This window comes from Aquila chrysaetos, chromosome 10 (assembly GCF_900496995.4).
Source record: "Aquila chrysaetos chrysaetos chromosome 10, bAquChr1.4, whole genome shotgun sequence".
In the NCBI taxonomy this organism is placed as follows: domain Eukaryota; kingdom Metazoa; phylum Chordata; class Aves; order Accipitriformes; family Accipitridae; genus Aquila; species Aquila chrysaetos.
In genome coordinates this window covers 27,404,660-27,421,118 of record NC_044013.1, presented here as the reverse complement: position 1 = coordinate 27,421,118, position 16,459 = coordinate 27,404,660, and the positions used below count along the sequence as shown (strand labels likewise).

The following is a 16,459-nucleotide window of genomic DNA, read 5'->3' as shown; positions in this document are numbered from 1 at the left end:
AAGGTTTGCCTTGCTGCTCATGAGAGTTATCTACCCGATTTTCCCATGCAAAGTGCTACAGTCTTGTCCTCTGGATTCAAGTATCTTGCAGTTTCACTTCCTGAAGTTGAACGGAACTGTTTAAAAATGAAGCTTCTATATTCCCACCATAAAACCTGCCTCAAGATGGGGGTTAACTTTGCAGTTACCCAAACCTCTCTGAGGAATGTCACAATTCAGATGTGGGAAATCAAGAAACAAGCTGTGAAGGTCCTCTCCGCATCCCACAAAACAAAACAAAACAAAAAAATACCACAAGAGCAAAAGCGTAACAGTCTTCTCCTCCACAGCCACCCAGATAACCTCAACTCTGCCTTTACAAAGAGACCACAAATGGTAAAATAACTTACTCCTCCATTGCAAATGCTACACCAGCGGCTGTTAAAAATACACGCTGAGCCCACTGCATACAGCTAACATCCAACAGGATAGTTGACCCAATACTTTAATCTTATGCCTTTTTGAGTATGGAAAATCAGATTTCAGCAGAAAGTTGGCTGTAGCCTTAACGATTAACTGCTTTGTAATTACAAGAAGTAATCGTTATTTATGAACAGAGGTAAAGCTGCTCAGCGACACCATTGAATCTCCTGCCAGGCAGCGTGCAAACCTGCTGCCCCTAAAGACAGCAAAAAGCCACCGCTAAGGCCATGGTTACTAGGTTTTACACCAACAGAGAGAGGTTTTCCCAGCGAGGACACTTGGGTTCCCGCAACACAGCCGCCTTACCCCTGCCTGAGGCTCCCTCCTGCCATGTACCGCTTGGGTTTAGATCTGGGTTTCGTTCGCTAAATGCTGCTGGTTTGGGGGGTTTAGGGGGGTGGGAGGCGGCGGCCCGGCCCGCCGCGGCGGCACCTCTAGGGGCTGCTGTGCTGCCGCGAGTGCGGGGAACGGCAAAAGCGGCGAAGTTGTGGGAGAGCGCGGCCGTCGGACAACGCCCCCTCCCCCCCCCGACCGGATCCCCTCCACGGGGGACGGCTCCTTACCGATGTGCTCGATGAGGTTCCTCCAGGAATCGGCCGTCATGGGGTGGGCGTGCGGCGGCGCCTCGGCGGTGGCGGCGGCGGGGCTCTCCTCAGCGGCCGCGGGGGGCTCCCTGTGGGGGGGGGCGGAGGCACCCTCAGCCGCGGCGGCGGGACGCGCCCCTCCGCCCCCGGCCGCGGCCGCGGCCCCTCGCACCCCTCCCCAGTATCCACCACCCCCCCCGCTCACCTGCCGGGCGGTCCCGCCGACCCGTCCTGGTCGAGGGCGCAGGCGGCGCTGAGTGCCGCGGCCAGCAGCTCCATGGCCGGCGGCGGCAGGCGGCTGCCGAGCAGCTCCGGCGGCAGCGGCGGCGGCGCGGGGCTGGGGGAGCCCGGGCGGTTGCCACGGTAACGGGGGTAGGAAGGCAGAAGCCTGCGCGGGAGGGAGAGGGGAGATGCGGCCGCCCCCGGGGCGCCCCCGCAGCCCCTCTAGACCCTCTGAGCCCCCAAGCCCCCTCAGAGCCTCTCCTCAGACGATCACCCCCCCCCCCGCGTCCCCATGGGTTCTCCCCCCCCAAATCTCTAGAGAGTCCCCTCAGAGCCACCCCTCAGACCCCCTGTCAGGCGTCCTCAGGGGCTCTCCACCCAAATCCCCTCAGAGCCTTCCCAAACCTCCCCAGAACTCCCTTGGCCTCTCCCCCCCAAAATCCCCACAGAGCCCCCTCTCAGGCATCCCCACAGATTCTCCCCACAGACACCCCTCAAAATCCTCTCAGAACCTTCCCTCGGGCCCCCATAAGCTCCTCAGAGCTCCCTAGCCCCTCGCAGCCCCTCTCCGTGTTCCCGTATCTCCTCTGAGGCCCCACAGAGCTCTACCGAATCCTCACGGAGCCCCCTCAGTCTTCCCCAAATCCCTTCCAAGACCCCCCAGAGCCTGTTAGAGTTCCCCAACCCCGCTCCCTCAGAGCCCCCCGCAGCCCCTTCGGAGTCCCCCAGACTCAGCCCTCAGGGCTCCCACACGACCCCTGAGTCCCCCCACAGCCCCTCAGAGCCCCCCACAGCCCCTCTCAGAGCATCCAAAATCCTTTCTGAGCCCTCACAGACCCCTCAGATTCCCCCCGCCTCACAACCTCCCCTCTCAGAGTCCCCGACCCTCTGCAGCCCCCCACCCTGTGCCTGGCACCCTTGCCCGCAGAGACCTCCTCAGCCCCCCAGCTCCCCTCCAGCACTCCAACGCAGGTCCCTCCTCCGCCGGGAGGCTGACTCCCTCCTCCACAAGGGCCCCCCCAAAAGGCAGCAATCCCTGCCCCAGGGACCCCCACCTCCACAGGCCCCCCTACCTCCATCCCCCCTGCTCTCCTGCAGAGAGGCTCCTTCCCTAGATGCAGGGAAGCCCCTTCTCCAACCCCTCCCTCCCTCCCCAGCAAGGCACCCTCCCCCAGCAAGCACCCACACACCCCATCCCACCCCATGCACCAGCACGGGCCCCAGCTCCTCTCCTCCATGCACAGCCACCCCACAGCGGGAAGGGGGTCCTGCCCTGGCACTGACCTCTCCTCCCTCAGACCCGGGGCATAGCGTTGCCCCCCATCCCCTGCACCTCTCTGCCTATGTGTGGCTGGCACGGGCTTTGAGGGAGAAAAGGGGGTGGGAGAGGGGGGCTCTCCTGAGCTGCTTCCAGATCTGGTGCATATGGTGCATTTCTTCTCTGGGAATGAAACCCTGAGATGGAGGACTGTAACTGGGAAACTCAGCCTAATCCCTCCTGCCGGGCACTGCACCCTTGATTACCCCACAGGATTGACTGCTATCCTCCTCTCCTCCTCCGGCAGGGCTTTGCACCCAGGTCATTTCCCCCGTCTCCCCCTCCTTAGCGTCGCTACTTCCATAAGGATATATGTCTCATTTAGGCAGTAAGTATCTCAGTACTCAATGATCTATATCTGTCTTCGTTCAGGTAATTGTTTTTCTGCCTCAGGGATAAATCCTCTTGAGCTCCAGAGTACGGTTACACCCTCAGATCCGTTCGAGTGCTTGCAGACAGGCTGGGTGCAGCTCTTCCCTACACGTTAGTAACCCTCAGCAAAAAAACGTCATCTGCACCACATTGCAATTGATGCAGTTGAGGAGTTAACAGTCAGAAAATGCTCAGCTATTCCTCATGTTCGCTTTCTCCTGTGCATAAATAACCGTGGTTTTTTTCTGTACGTGATAACGTAATTTATGCAACAACATAAACCCCATGTGTTGGTCTCTATGTGTAAAATGGTTCCCTTTTTATCATTTTTATATTGTATTTGCTAAATGATATATCAGGATAGCTTCCAATCAGCGCATGACTATACATTCAGAAAAACTCTTTCAGCTTATGTGAACTAGATCTCGATTCAGCACACTTGAGAGCTCAGTCCTTAAGTTATTAAGAGGCAGAACGGGAGAGAAAAACAGCTGAAAATGTCGTTGAGGACTCAGAGAAGACTGTCAGTCCCAGACTGGGAGGTCGGAAGGACCACACAACCGATCAGAAAAATCAGGGTGAGGGTGAGAGCTGGAGCCTGTTTCGCACTGAGAGGAGGAGGAGAAGAGCCTGACAGCTGGGGCTGTATGGGGGGGGAGATTGTCATGAAGTAGATGGTCAATATGGGATGAAAGTGGGTTATCAGCCATTAAACACTGGGACTAGGGGGTTTGGGGATACAGGTAAGTGAGGGGGCTGCCAAAACGTTGTAGAAGGGATAAAGCAGCAGAGACTATCTGAAGCTCTGCCTAATGACTGATGTTTTGGTGGCTGGCTGCCAGGGCAAGAATACTGTCAAGGGTTTTAGTAAGTGGGTAGGATGCTAAAAAGCTTCTTTCTTAGAAGGGGGGAGGGAGGACATTAACTGTACCGAACCTTTTCGTTATCTTGAATTCTGGAAAAGTGGGGATGCTGTTTACAGTTTTCTAAAGGGAAGGACCAAGAGCAGTGAGGAGTTCTCCTTAGCATACAAAGGGAAGTCAGTGCATAAGCTCTTACTGACACTGCTAGAGTGAATGTATATCTAAATATAACTTCTGGATGTATCTACTTAAAAAGTTTCGGAAGTATGCTTTGAGAGTAACAGATTCTAACCCCTCATATTGCTTCACTCCTAAGGGTTAAATCTGTTGCAAATTGAAATTTCTTATTAGAAAAAGCATCTGGTCATGTTAGGAAAAACATTCAAAAATAGAAAGCATCTTTTCAGGATCCCATAACTGTCTGGTAATTTGATCCAGCCTGTCTTCCTTTTTCCTTCAAATTTTTCAAAATAATTTCACTTTTGGTCTGAGATGAAAACCCGAAAGGATCAGTAAAAGTAATAACGATAATGAAAATCTTGGAAGCTATGAAGAGGTGAGAACACCAGCTGGGAGTGAAATGCCCCCTGTGGCCATGGGAGGCCACAGCTTGTATTTTTGTGTCTCAGATCTGTTCCACTGTGTAGCAGTGACTAATAGTCTACTTTTCCTTTCTTTAGAACTTTTTTCTTTTTAATTGTAATTTGGTCTTTCAAAAATGTTGCTCTTTCTTCCTTTCCAGGCTTATTCTCATACTTCATGTTGACATACACCTGTAAACAGAACAAGTGCCCGAGAAATACTTTTTCTCCCAAGTGAGGTGACAGAGTGTTCCCAGCGCTCTGTAACCAGAGCAAAAAATGATATTTAGTGAGAAGGAGATATTTTTGACCTACAAAAATTGTTGTGTTTTTCTAAATCTTGCTTTTCTGTTTGGGGGCAAAACGAAGCTTTCAAAGTTTGTCATGAAAAAGGAAGGCAGGCAAACAACTGATTCTCTCACAGCTGTCTGGTGGCTGGGATGTTCATGCTGGGTGTGGGGGTTCCAGGTTGGAGTCACAGCTGTGTCATTCCTTCACATTCCACATGTTACTGCCTGTTCCAGGGTGGATCAGTCTCTCTTCCTGGAGCTGCTCTGCTTTCTCTGGTCACTGGGAAAGGTGCTTGAACCTGGTGAATGCCTTATTCACCAGATACCACTTTAGGTGAGTCAATGCTAGACTATTTCTGCTAAGCAGAATAGCTCTGGCATAGCTGCCTATTTCTTCCTCCCTACTTCCGCAATTATTAGGACTTTGTGTGCAGTTTAAGCTGACCTAGCTGCTCAATTCCACTTTTCACTCAACTCCTTGAGGCAGATTTCTACCTCCACTTTTATGCCACTGCTGACGCTCATCTTATTCTTGGTGGGCAAGTTTGGGCAGTTAAACTGGTGGAAAATGATTCTTTTTTTTTGCTAGAACTAGCTTTGTGTGTGTCTGGGTTGTCTCACTACAGGGTGAGCTCAATGCAAATGCCAGCATAGCGGAGGTGGCAGACATACAGATGGATGGCAGGACCATGGCAGTGCCACCTTGGATTATTTTACACTGCTGTGGAACTGCAGGCTCAGGGAGAAGTTCCCCCTCCAACTAATCTTAACCATCTGGGTAGGAGTTTGGAGGAGGTTTTCTTTTCTCTCTCACTTATCAACAATGAATTTGATACAGAGCCTAAACAGCTTTCCCCCATATCATCAAAATCAGTAGAATCTCATCATGACAAATCAGTTTTCTGACCAAAACCCCTGTATTTCATCCTATAATTCTCTGTCTAGTTGTAGGGGAGAAGAAAGAATCTGACTACTAGAACAACATACATTAAAGCAACTAGTTAAAAATCTTACCCCAGCATCACACAAATGGTGCTGAGTGCCCTGTGCTCTTGCTGGTGACAGAAGTCATGCAACACCCTGACAGACCAAAGCACAGTTTTGTCTCTGGAATTCTTAGGATCCCCAAGCAGGCAGGCACTAGAAATGATCCTCATGGCCATCGTTAGATGGCCATGCTCTGGTGACATGAGCGTAACCATGGTTCAGCTCCCTGTGGGCAAAGGAGAACGGGTCTGAGCTTGCATACATTCACAAAGAAGGGGTTCCTGTGGTTGCAGACTGTTCCCAGCTTCACTGTACTGCTGTTGGAAAAGATTTTAGATGTTGGCTGACCTGATCCATGGTTGGATTAAAAATGTGATAATTGGTGTGAGTTTATAATTAGTTTATTACAATTATCTCATTTAAGTTATGTTTGGGGGATGAATTTCCAATCTTGGCTTGTATTTTCAGGCACTAGTAATTTTGAAAAATGGTTAATCATTTGAATTAAGATTTCTTATGTGCACCTAAACTCAAAAGTAATCCTTAGAATAAAGCTGTGTGAAGAGCTTGTTTTCAAATGACATTGAAATGCGTTTTTTTAATATTCTCTTATAGCAGTTTTTAGAAATTAGACCTCCTCGTCCAGAAACTAAAAAGAGAAGAGGCAGTCCAGCATATCTTATTCATGAAAAATTCCCCAAATCCTTCTAGTTAGTGGGAGTTTCACACCAAGAAAGGCCACAAGATGAGGTAAGAAGCACTGTTTTAATCTGAGCTAACAAAATTTGTAGAGAAGTGTGAAGTTAGTAATAGATTTGAATAATGTTATACCTAGTCAAGGATATTTTCATACTCCAGGTTCATGCCGTTCAGGTTCTCTCTGTTCACGTGTGATTTTTAGCAGTGCTTTTGACAGTGGGTGTGTCTGTGCAATTTTTATTCCTGGTTTTTGACTTTTTAGTGGAAGATAAGTGGAACTCCTCATCCCTAATATTTTTAGATCCTAAAGGGCAAGAGCACATCTGTTCTCCTGAACCTCCTTAAGCTTTCATCAAAATACCTTAATTATATCTGTTGGGGCTGGCAGCCTTACTGATAACAAGAAATGTTCAGAACTTCCTATTATCAGATCCTTACCTTTAGGTGCTTCTAACCTTTTGATGCTCATAATCATCAGGGTTACATTTTTACTTACCGACCATCTGCCACAGACAGGTTATTTTTTATATATTAAAAACAATTAGCAATTTTTTATGCTTGGGAAAATATTATTGGATCCCTGTTAAAGGAAAACAGAAAACCTGGCGTTCTATCCTTTGAGAAGCTTTGGTTTCTGTTGAAATACGAGTTGAAATTCAGGGTTTGCCAGTGCTTTGTCTTTGCCACACTTGGGAAAATCCATTAGAAATTATAGGCCCTTTTCCACTCTCTGCAATACACACAAACTTTAGACTTAGATTTTAGCGTCTAAAATCCCTGCCTGAGCTGCTGGCCATGGAGAGAACGTGTGCCCTGCTCAGGGCTGAGAGAAACATTTCTGATATTGCAGCTGTAAAAACTGCCTGGTCCAGTTCTAGGCACTGTGAATAAAGGCCGTTTCTGCCGTATCCTCAGTGATCCTTGTGCTGGGTCCAGGCAGCACAATGAGAAAACTACTTGACTGAAAAACAGAGGGAGCAAGACTCAAGCATGGAGAGGGAGGGGTGTACTTCTGGACTAGGAGACTCCTATGAAGAGAGGACTCACCCACAGCTGGGTGCTTCAGGAAATGGTGAGTTGGAAAAGGCTGTAAAATGTAGCACTGGAGCTAGAAGGCGGGGTGGGAGAGTAAGATTGTATGAGGAACCAAAGGGTGAAGAACCTGGGGAATGGCAGGACACTGAGATGAGCCACAGGAGGGAGGAGAGAGGAATCATGGGTCTGGGAAATTGTGTGGGGAATTACAAGTTGAAGCTGATAGAAAAGGAGTGAAACAAAGAGATTGGTTGAGAACCTGAGGGTCAGGGTATGTCCAGATGAAGCAGATCAGATTGGGAGAGCTAGAGGGCAAAGCCTTGACCTTGCCAGGGAATGAAACCATGACTGGGCTGAAAAACCTGACAAGCAGAGACTGGGTGGAATAGGTGGGCAGACTGGGATTGGGATCTCCATTGGCTGCATGGTGGAAGGATACTTAATTAGAATTGTGTATGTTGGTGGTTATTATTCTGTATGATCCTGTGAAATATGAGATTTTGACAGTAATAGCATTTTAATACCTACAGTAGCTATTTTTACTGAAAATTTGTTATTTTTTAAAATTCTTCTCCCTGCAAATACTGTTGCTCTTAGACTTTTTAAGATTCAGATTGTACAGAAAGAGGAATAGGAAAAACATTATCTATCTATATCTATCTATCTATCATCTATCTCTAAAAGAGCAAAAAATTGTTGTAGTGTGACAAAGTATAAAGGTTTGGTTAACATGTGTTTGCACCAGCTATTCCTGACTTCACCACTTGCAAATTGAAGCACCATTGGGCAGCATAGAGAAGAGGTGACTGTAAGAAATTTATTTCTAAGTAGAAAGAAACTGCTCGAGTATGGTATAGGACCTTTTGCAATACAGGTTCTAGCCTCTCTAGAGGCTTTCTCTGCTTTTCTAGTTAAATCAGGCTATAAAAGCAGTGCCCTCTGCTGCCCAGGACAAAGACTGCTGTGCTGAGAGGGATGCTAACCCAAATTCACACAAGCATCCTTCAGAGTGCTATGCTATTTTACATGTGTACTGTTTCTAATACACGTGATTGCATTAATTCAAACAAGTCAGATTCTCTCTTGCTGCTGAAGGTGACTATTTGTATTCACTGTTGTAGTACTTCTATTCTTTGAGCTCAGATCAAATGTAATCAAATGATTTTTAGATGATCCTCATTTCTCTGAATTGGAGGTTTCATAACCAGCCTAAAGAAATAGTTTGCTCTGCACTGGAAGACCAATGACCTCGCAGTGAGCTTTGCAACATGAAATTTCACACTGAGTTTCTCTTCCACTGTATCTAGTGGCCCATAATAAAGACATACCATTTTTGGAATCTGACTCAGTGGGAAATGGTAGGTAAATAATACAGTTATGCTGCTAAAATATCTGTATTGCATTAGAAATGAAGAGAATTCAACATCCTATTTAGCTGGTAAAATAGGGTAGACACTGATTAGTGAATCTCCTTTCTAGGGTTTGAAATGACTAATTTTCTGGTCTCTGTGGGAGCTGCTTTCAGCTGAGGCTGACAGTTGTGGATGGACACCCTGGATGGATGTTTTTCTGTGATGGCTTTCTATGATCTCAGTCTGCACAACTGCTGCCACTCTGAAGCTGGAAGGACTGGTCACTGTGGGAAAGAGCAGCTTTTGTTGAGTTCGGTTCCTTCTAGGTCTTTGGCTCTGGTTAATCTGAAAAACAGAAGTTGTGCTAGAAGCTCAGCACTGAAATGTTCACAGCAAGTCATCTGAGTTGTCAGGAAGCAGCTTGTCATGTCAGGGGTTTGCATCTTTGTACAATGCAGAAGACTAGGAGGGAGCCATGGGATGTTGTGGAGAACTCTAGAGTGCTTAGGGGGAGCTGGGAATCACACAGGAGAAAGATCATGGAAAAAAAATAATTTAAGAATAGTTAGGCATAAAAATGCTCTTAAGAAGTATCTTATGGAGGGCATATGGCAGATTTTGGAACACCAGCAGTAATGTGTGAGGTCATCTTGTTTTCAGACATCAGTGTTCTGAGATCAATGAACTACTCTGCTATTCTCAGAGCTTTGAATAGCACACAGATTCAAGTCACCGGTGGGTTTGAAGGAGCCTATGGTCCCTTTCCTTAATCAGAGTGTTAAAGTCCATATCCCTTCTGAGTACAATGCAGATAATGATTCCTCTTCCTGAGCTGTTTACTACATTCCCCAGATGTGTTTGCTCTCTGTCCTAAATCATGTAGCATGGTCATATATAAAGTGACATCCCTACCTGTGAAGAACCCATTTGTGTCAGACCTGCTGGTCATCTTCATGCAAGGAGAAGGGATTGTGCCTGCCCAGCCCTGGCATTTACATAGTTGCTGTAGGATGCTGCTGAACATGAAGAGATGCAGCACGGATGCCCCACTTGCCGTCAGGACTGTGGTGATTTACTCCTGAGAACCCTGTGGACCTTCCCAGTGCTGGTCAGAGGTGCCTATTACTCTCCTTTCTGTAGAACTGCTAGCTTCTGCTTTCAGAAGAACTCTTAGCTGACAGGTACCAGTTTTATTCTTTTGGGGAAAGATTAAATGCATTTCTTGAGACCAGTGATAATATTTTAGATGTCTTATCTGCACAATGGCCTGTTTTCCCAACAGAAGGGGGAGAATAGTGATTACTGCAAATGATGGCAATATCCTTAGGTTCCTGCAGACTTTTCACAATGCAGATTTCTACTGGTTCTCTTATAAATTACAGCTGATCTTTTGGAGAAGGGAAGTCCATGGGCTCAGTTTGAGCTGGAACTCTGATCTCCTTCTCTGTCAAATTTCTCTGCTCAGTTTCAAGAGATGATGCCACTCAGCAGCATTGCCTGCTTTTGGCAGACACATGACTTAGAACCTGTACTGACCTGTCAAGCTCTGTGCACAGCAGCATCTTTGATAAAACTGAATCCCAGCACTGGCTCATTGTTTCCAGCTCCAGGGAGAATCAGAATTTTCATGTTTTAGAGCTGCCTAAGTGGTGGTGTCAGGATGTCAGAGACTGACAGTGATGATTATGCCACAAGGAGAGAAAGACAGATGGGTTTGACATCGCAGCAGACTGTAACTGTCTAGTTTCATACGCTCAGTTTAATGCCAAAGGGCAATAAATTTTAGCCAGGCCAATTAATTTATTTAAATCCAACCTGACAGTTTGGCTAAAATTTTTTTACTGGAGTCCTCTCCATAAGGAAAGGTGCCTGGAAAAGCGCTATGCATAACACCAACACAATTAGGGTCAGTACTTAGGACCACACAGTGCAGTATAATGCGTGCACCTTTGGAGGGCAAGTGTTTAGCACTTTCAGCTTGATCTTCTACAGTACAAGTAGGGACTATCTCATAGTTATACACAAAAGAGATGAGGAGCTGGAAAGGAAGTTTCAGAGAATACCTCACTTGTATATTAGAAAATGTAAGGCTAGGTAGCTGCTCCTCTCTCTGCCTGGCTGCAGTGGCAAGAGAGCAGGGGTGAGGGTAAATTAATGGGATGTATGTAAACTTATTGGCTGTGGGATCAGGACCTTTTGCTGGACCTAGGTCATTGAGGGATTTAAGCCAAAAAGGGCTACCTCACTGAAAGCCTCTGTTGCCCATCAGTTCTTCAAAGTAAACAGCAAACAAAGTCAGAATACTTTAGAAACCATCTTTGTAGCTACTTCTTCAGCTATAAAATCCTGTTTTCCATGTGGGATTGTATAAAAGGCTTCAGGAGAGCCCTCTGGGAAGGCCGAGAATGCGATCACCCTTATGTTGGGATGTTCCATAGGGAATAGCCCACAGGCTTTCCTTATTCTCTCAACCAGTCTGCACACTTTGCTTACACCACTGCGTGATCCTACATCACATTCCCCTTTTTTCCATCTTCCCCACTGTCTTCTTGTTCCCCCTTTTTCTTTCACTGTCTTCTCCAAACTCATACTGATAAGACCCTTTATACCATGATGCTAGTACTATACGATATATATCATTAAGACGGAAACCAGCACTATGAGTCAAGGTGAGAAGGCATGGATCAGAGCTATAGCTTAGTCCAGCTGTCCTTCCCAAAACAAGCATTCTTGCTCTGACACCACTCTGACTATATTTTTCCACGGAGGCATGCTGAATACCCTTCGTGTGCATTTCCTTACCTTTGGATCCATAGTTCGTCTAACGTCTTATCAGAGTTTACTGGAGATGGTGATCCCTTATGAGATAAAACGTTCAGAGGCTCTTTGATGGGCTCGTTGTTTTTGAGTGAACCTGTGATATAAGAGGAAGCCAAGAGGGTGTTAAAACAGTTGTTTTCTTAAGGGTCATCTTTACTTTTACTGTAGGTAGTGGTTTGCGTACACCAAAGGCAACAGGAAGATCACAGACACAAAAATGGCTACATTTTAGCTTGAATTTTCAAACAAGATTGAAGTGTCATAAGCTTACATAGTGCAAGATTGCACAGCCTTTGTCACAGCTGCAAATGCAATTGAGAAAAGGTGAAGGTAGATATACGAAATCAGTTCTTATGTATGCGAGTAGCAGTGTCACCACTTAAAATTGGGTCCCAACATTAGTGATTTTCAGTGCAATTCTTTAAGCAGAAAAGGTTTAGCTGTGTGTGCCTATGCATGCCAGTATTTGTTTTCCCAAGTCAGGGCTTCATTACTGCTCTGCTTTCAGGCACATAGTGGATGTTCAGTTTACTGGATAAATCAAGGCTAGATTAGGGTGAGACAGGAGCTTTACTTTTAATTGTTTCTCCAATTTCCCTCAGATGAACCTCTGATCCTTTCACAGGGAGCCAAAGTTGTATTAAGTCCATGTCTTACTACTGCAGTACTTGGCAGGAGGGGATGCATCTCACTTTTCAAATGAAACCTCCTGTTGTTTGAGGCTTGTTGATAAATGGCCTTGTTGTTTTTTATTAGAAATATTTTGGTCTAAGTCATAATTCTGTTTGCATTTCAAACTGGTGACAGCACAGGCAGGTCAATGGTCTGACTGAAGCTGGTTTCTCATGCACCCTTTTAATCAATGCTATGGATTTTCAGAGGGAAAGGGTGAAATCCAGACTTCCAAAACTCCCTAGAACAGTGCCAAGGGCTTATGAAATGCTAGTTTGAGTTATTCTCTTTGCCTTTTGAATAGTTTAAACACTTTATCCTTCTGTCAGAGGAGATTGCTTAAAAACACAAACTCTTTTTTGAGTTAAAGCAAAGCATCTATTATGTTTTACAGCTCCTAGGCTTTAAGCCAAGGCTAGGCTGGTGCAAAGGCTGCCTATATACAAGCCTTTCTCTCTGATGGATTTACATTCTTTTAAATTATTTTTTGTGCTCTCATTTCTTGAGACTTTATTTTTCCCGTTTTGTATCCTACTCTGTATTTTCCCCTGTATCTTTCCCTCTCTTCCTTTCTTCTTTCCCTTTCCTCACCCCCAGTCATTCCCTAAGCAAAATGAGAGCAGGTTAACATTTGAGCTTGAGTCAGACTCCTGGATAGCTGCTGTTCAAATGGGTTTGAAGTCAAGATAAAAGATCTCACCCATCCCTTGCTTCCATGCACGTCAGCAAATGCTGTCAGAAGAAGTTCCTGCTACAAATGAGGCTGGTGTAGAAGCACCCGCTGTCCAGTTTCAGGGAGAGGGGATGGAATCAGTGGAGCGAAGGGAGAGGGTAGCCAAGAGCTGCTTACACAGTCCTAGCTGAATTTAAAAGCTGCAGCTCAGAGCTGCACTTTCTACAGTCATACTGAGAAAGAGCTATTGCTCCTAGCCCAGGTCTTGCTGTACAGACTGGAGAAAAGAAGCATTCCCAATGTGTCTTGCTGAATAATTGCAGATATGGAAGAAAAAGCCCTGTTTGGAACAGATCCTGTTTCAGCAGTGGTGACACAGAGAGGGGTGTGTAGGAGAGAAGTGCAGGTCAGCTTCTGTGGATGCTCTAATGATCTGCTAAGAGAGAAGCCCTTCTTTTAGCTTGTCCTTCATCAATGACACTGGCTAGACAGGAGGCATGTCCTCCTGTGCTGTTCTCCTGATGCTGTGATGCTGCAGATATATGAAGAAGGTGCGTCCTTCTGTGCTGGTCCTGCTGCAGTGGCACCAGCAGGTAACAGGGAAGAGGGCCTCCTCAGCCGTCTGGACGCTGTGATGCTCAGGGAGCAGGAGAGAGTCTCTTCTGTGCTTGCTCTGCAGCAGCGCTGTGCGAAGACAGTGAGAGGACAGCTCTGCTCTGGTCCTGCTGCTGCACTGGCAGGGTGGAGAGCAGTTCTTCTCTGGCATAGGCGATGCTCAGTTTATCCAGAAACCTCATTGCAACAGTAGCAGAATATTAAACAGGAGCCCTTTGCTCTGCTGCTGTCTGCTTGGAAACTTGGAGAAGGGAGGGAACTTTCCTTCTGTCCGTGCCACGGGGTTGAATGGGCCTTTATACTGCTGAAATAGCGTGGCTCCCTTGGCGAGGCAGGCGGGAGACACCTGTTTTCTTGGGGACATTTCCCAGAACTCCTTTATTTTGGGGTGGAGGATGTCTGTTCTTTGTTTTTGTAGAGAACTTTGCTTTCAGGGGCTAAAGCGGTGTGCTTTACTACTGCATAACAAAGCAATAGCTTTCAGTGGCTTGCATAGCACTCAAACATCAGGAGTTGTATCATTTTGACTCATGCAGCTAGCCAAAGTTCAGAGTCCAATGCATTGTTTCTGTTAGATTACAATCTGAAGATAGGATAGGTATCTTTGCTGCAATTCCTTTTATTTACAAGGAGGTTCTCTGAACACCTGGGAGATGAAGCAAAGGGCATTTTCTGTGTTCACAGTTCCAGGTCTCTCTCATTGAGTATTTAGATTAAAACCATTTCCAGTTTTTTCTTGCAGCCATTTCCAGTGCTTCTGAGTGTGTTGCGATAGCTCCTTTCCTGGCTCTCTCTTCAGCTTCTCATATCTTTCTCTCGTTTCTTTCACAGACAGCTGCTCAGACAAGGTGCCAGCTCAGTGAAATCCTGGCCTTGCAGTCATGCTCTGTACTGTTCATACTCAGAGAAAGCCAACTCGTTCCATTTCTACTGAAGCCATGGCTGACTGCATGTATGTTCTGGATGGTGTTCCTGTTATTTCAGCCTCCTATTTCAAAGGGATCTTAGGTGTTTCTTACAGCTGTCTTCAATGCAAGGTGGCAGAAACTGCATTTTCAGAGAAGTCTTGCTCCCCTCTCATAACGGTCCATTGCAATTTCTACAGGCTTGGTCCCTAAACGTACTGCTCTGTTTTTGCAGTTTTCTCTATATGCCGCTCAGCTTGCCATACAGTTACTTGTGATCTCACTACTTTTGAGTATGTCCTTTCTGTATGCTAAAGAATTTCCTACTTCATTGACAGCTTCTTGTCCTTCCCTGTTTAAATTATTTTTCTCTTAGAGACCGGAGTAGTGGCAGAGCAGAGTCCCACATTTGTTTAGTTTCTCTGCTATGAAGCATGTTTAAACATCCAACCATTTTGCATTTCTAAGCTGAGCAAAGAAGGATGGCACCCCTCTGCCAGCTGTGCCATAGGGCAGGGGTGCTCTGTAACATGCTGACCACTGAGCCGCTTTCTACCTTCCCTGCCCCTTTTCTAATCTCATCGACTCCTATAGTTCCTAATCTCACTGGAAAAGGAAGCATAATGCTGTTTGGGTCAGTACTCACCTGTAGCATGCCCCATGTGCACTGCCTCTCTTGAAGTCTTTCTTTTCTCTCTGCTCGGCAGCCTCATGGACCGGTAGTACCTGGAATTTCTTTGAATGGCAATGTAATGTGTGTGCAAGTCCCTCTCGTGGGTCACTGGATTAGCACCTTCTGACTCTTCCTCACCTTCAGAGACTGAACCTGACTCTCTCAGTACCTGCTGAGAAAGGCCCTGCCGGAGCCGACCGGCAGAAAGTCTGCGGGCGGCTTCTCTTCCATGCCCATCCATGGCTTCCAGATCTTGTCTCTATGGCAACTGAGACGATGGATCAGCAGCAGAGCAGCAGAAGACAGGTAGCCTCCACAACTCCATCAGCTTTATTTGAATTAGAACTGGAGACGGATAAACAAAACACAACAAAACAGGAAAAGGGAGGACAAAGTTCTGGTTAGTTCAGAGGCTGTAGTGCCTCATCTGTTTGGGATAATGGGGACTTTCCAGGAATTTTTGTATGAGATCATCATCTTACAAGCCTTATTCTAATGTCCTGAATGTTGCTTTGACGTGCTCAAGGTTGTCCTGCTATGACACATTGTAGTGCTACAGATGTTACTGGAAAAATGTCGTATTTACTCAGTTGATGACCACTCCCTTTTGTCACTTGTGAGCAGTACATTAGGAGTTGATTTAGAGTGGATACAGGTAATGGCCATGTCCTTGGTTTTGAGGGTGAAAATGTTACGGAATAGGAAGTAAAAGCTGAAGAGAAAGCACTGTTAATCTGTCTATTGTCTGTGTACTTCTCCCTGTAACAGAAGAATTAATGCCTTTTACGGGGCTGGGTGTCTTCTAATACTTATTAACAGCACTCACTCCTGTGGTGCAGATAAGTGAAGAAAAACCCATAACTGTTGAGAAGTGAAGGTAGAAGAGACAAGCACAAAGACTTTATTTTGTTTCCCAGAGTTGCCCTCAAATGCCAAGGTACCCCCCCAGTGACACAGGGACTTCAGCACAGGGGTCCTGCTGCTCTGTGTGTCAGTACATGGACTATGCCAGTACTCCCAAGCATTTTTAGGAAGCAAATCACTACAACAGCAAAACAGCAGTTGATCCTTCAGCCTTTGCAAGACTGGGTAAAATGTGAACTGACTACTTAAGCATTCGCTCCTGGCTTTGTCTTGTTGAATTCTTACAGCTGTCAAAGCCTTTCTAAGTACACAATGTGATTTTGTGACTGATGCGGCTATCATGAATAGTAGGAAAAGATGCTGTATAGGAAATGTAAATATAAAATTGACAGTTTGCTGAGAGAAGGGCACATATTAGTGCTATGGATTAGTCATTAGATGCTGTTTTGAGAAGTTATATGTACCACCGGTT

General features: G+C 46.2%; 2 protein-coding genes across 9 annotated transcripts in view; one reads left to right on the top strand and one right to left on the bottom strand.

Annotated features, from left to right (window-relative positions):
- NGEF (neuronal guanine nucleotide exchange factor) overlaps positions 1 to 16,459 on the bottom strand; it is a 53,304-nt gene that overhangs the window by 26,807 nt on the left and 10,038 nt on the right. Inside the window, exons 1-4 of one of the 7 annotated variants that reach the window (XM_030028425.2) lie at positions 15,097 to 15,364; positions 11,568 to 11,679; positions 1,252 to 1,434; positions 1,026 to 1,135 (exon numbers count right to left, since the gene is read on the bottom strand). In XM_030028425.2, the coding sequence (XP_029884285.1) occupies positions 1,026 to 1,135; positions 1,252 to 1,434; positions 11,568 to 11,679; positions 15,097 to 15,364 (673 nt within the window). Of the gene's footprint in view, positions 1 to 1,025; positions 1,136 to 1,251; positions 1,435 to 2,341; positions 2,392 to 2,552; positions 4,174 to 11,567; positions 11,680 to 12,957; positions 13,203 to 15,096; positions 15,365 to 16,459 lie in introns of those variants that run through there. The other 6 variants (XM_030028427.2, XM_030028426.2, XM_030028430.2 and 3 more) reach the window with 6 other exon arrangements.
- NEU2 (neuraminidase 2) overlaps positions 8,721 to 16,459 on the top strand; it is a 31,282-nt gene continuing 23,543 nt past the window's right edge. Inside the window, exons 1-2 of one of the 2 annotated variants that reach the window (XM_041126837.1) lie at positions 8,721 to 8,771; positions 14,377 to 14,497. In XM_041126837.1, the coding sequence (XP_040982771.1) occupies positions 14,427 to 14,497 (71 nt within the window). In that variant the 5' untranslated portion in view covers positions 8,721 to 8,771; positions 14,377 to 14,426. Of the gene's footprint in view, positions 8,772 to 14,376; positions 14,498 to 15,338; positions 15,430 to 16,459 lie in introns of those variants that run through there. The other variant, XM_030028433.2, reaches the window with a different exon arrangement.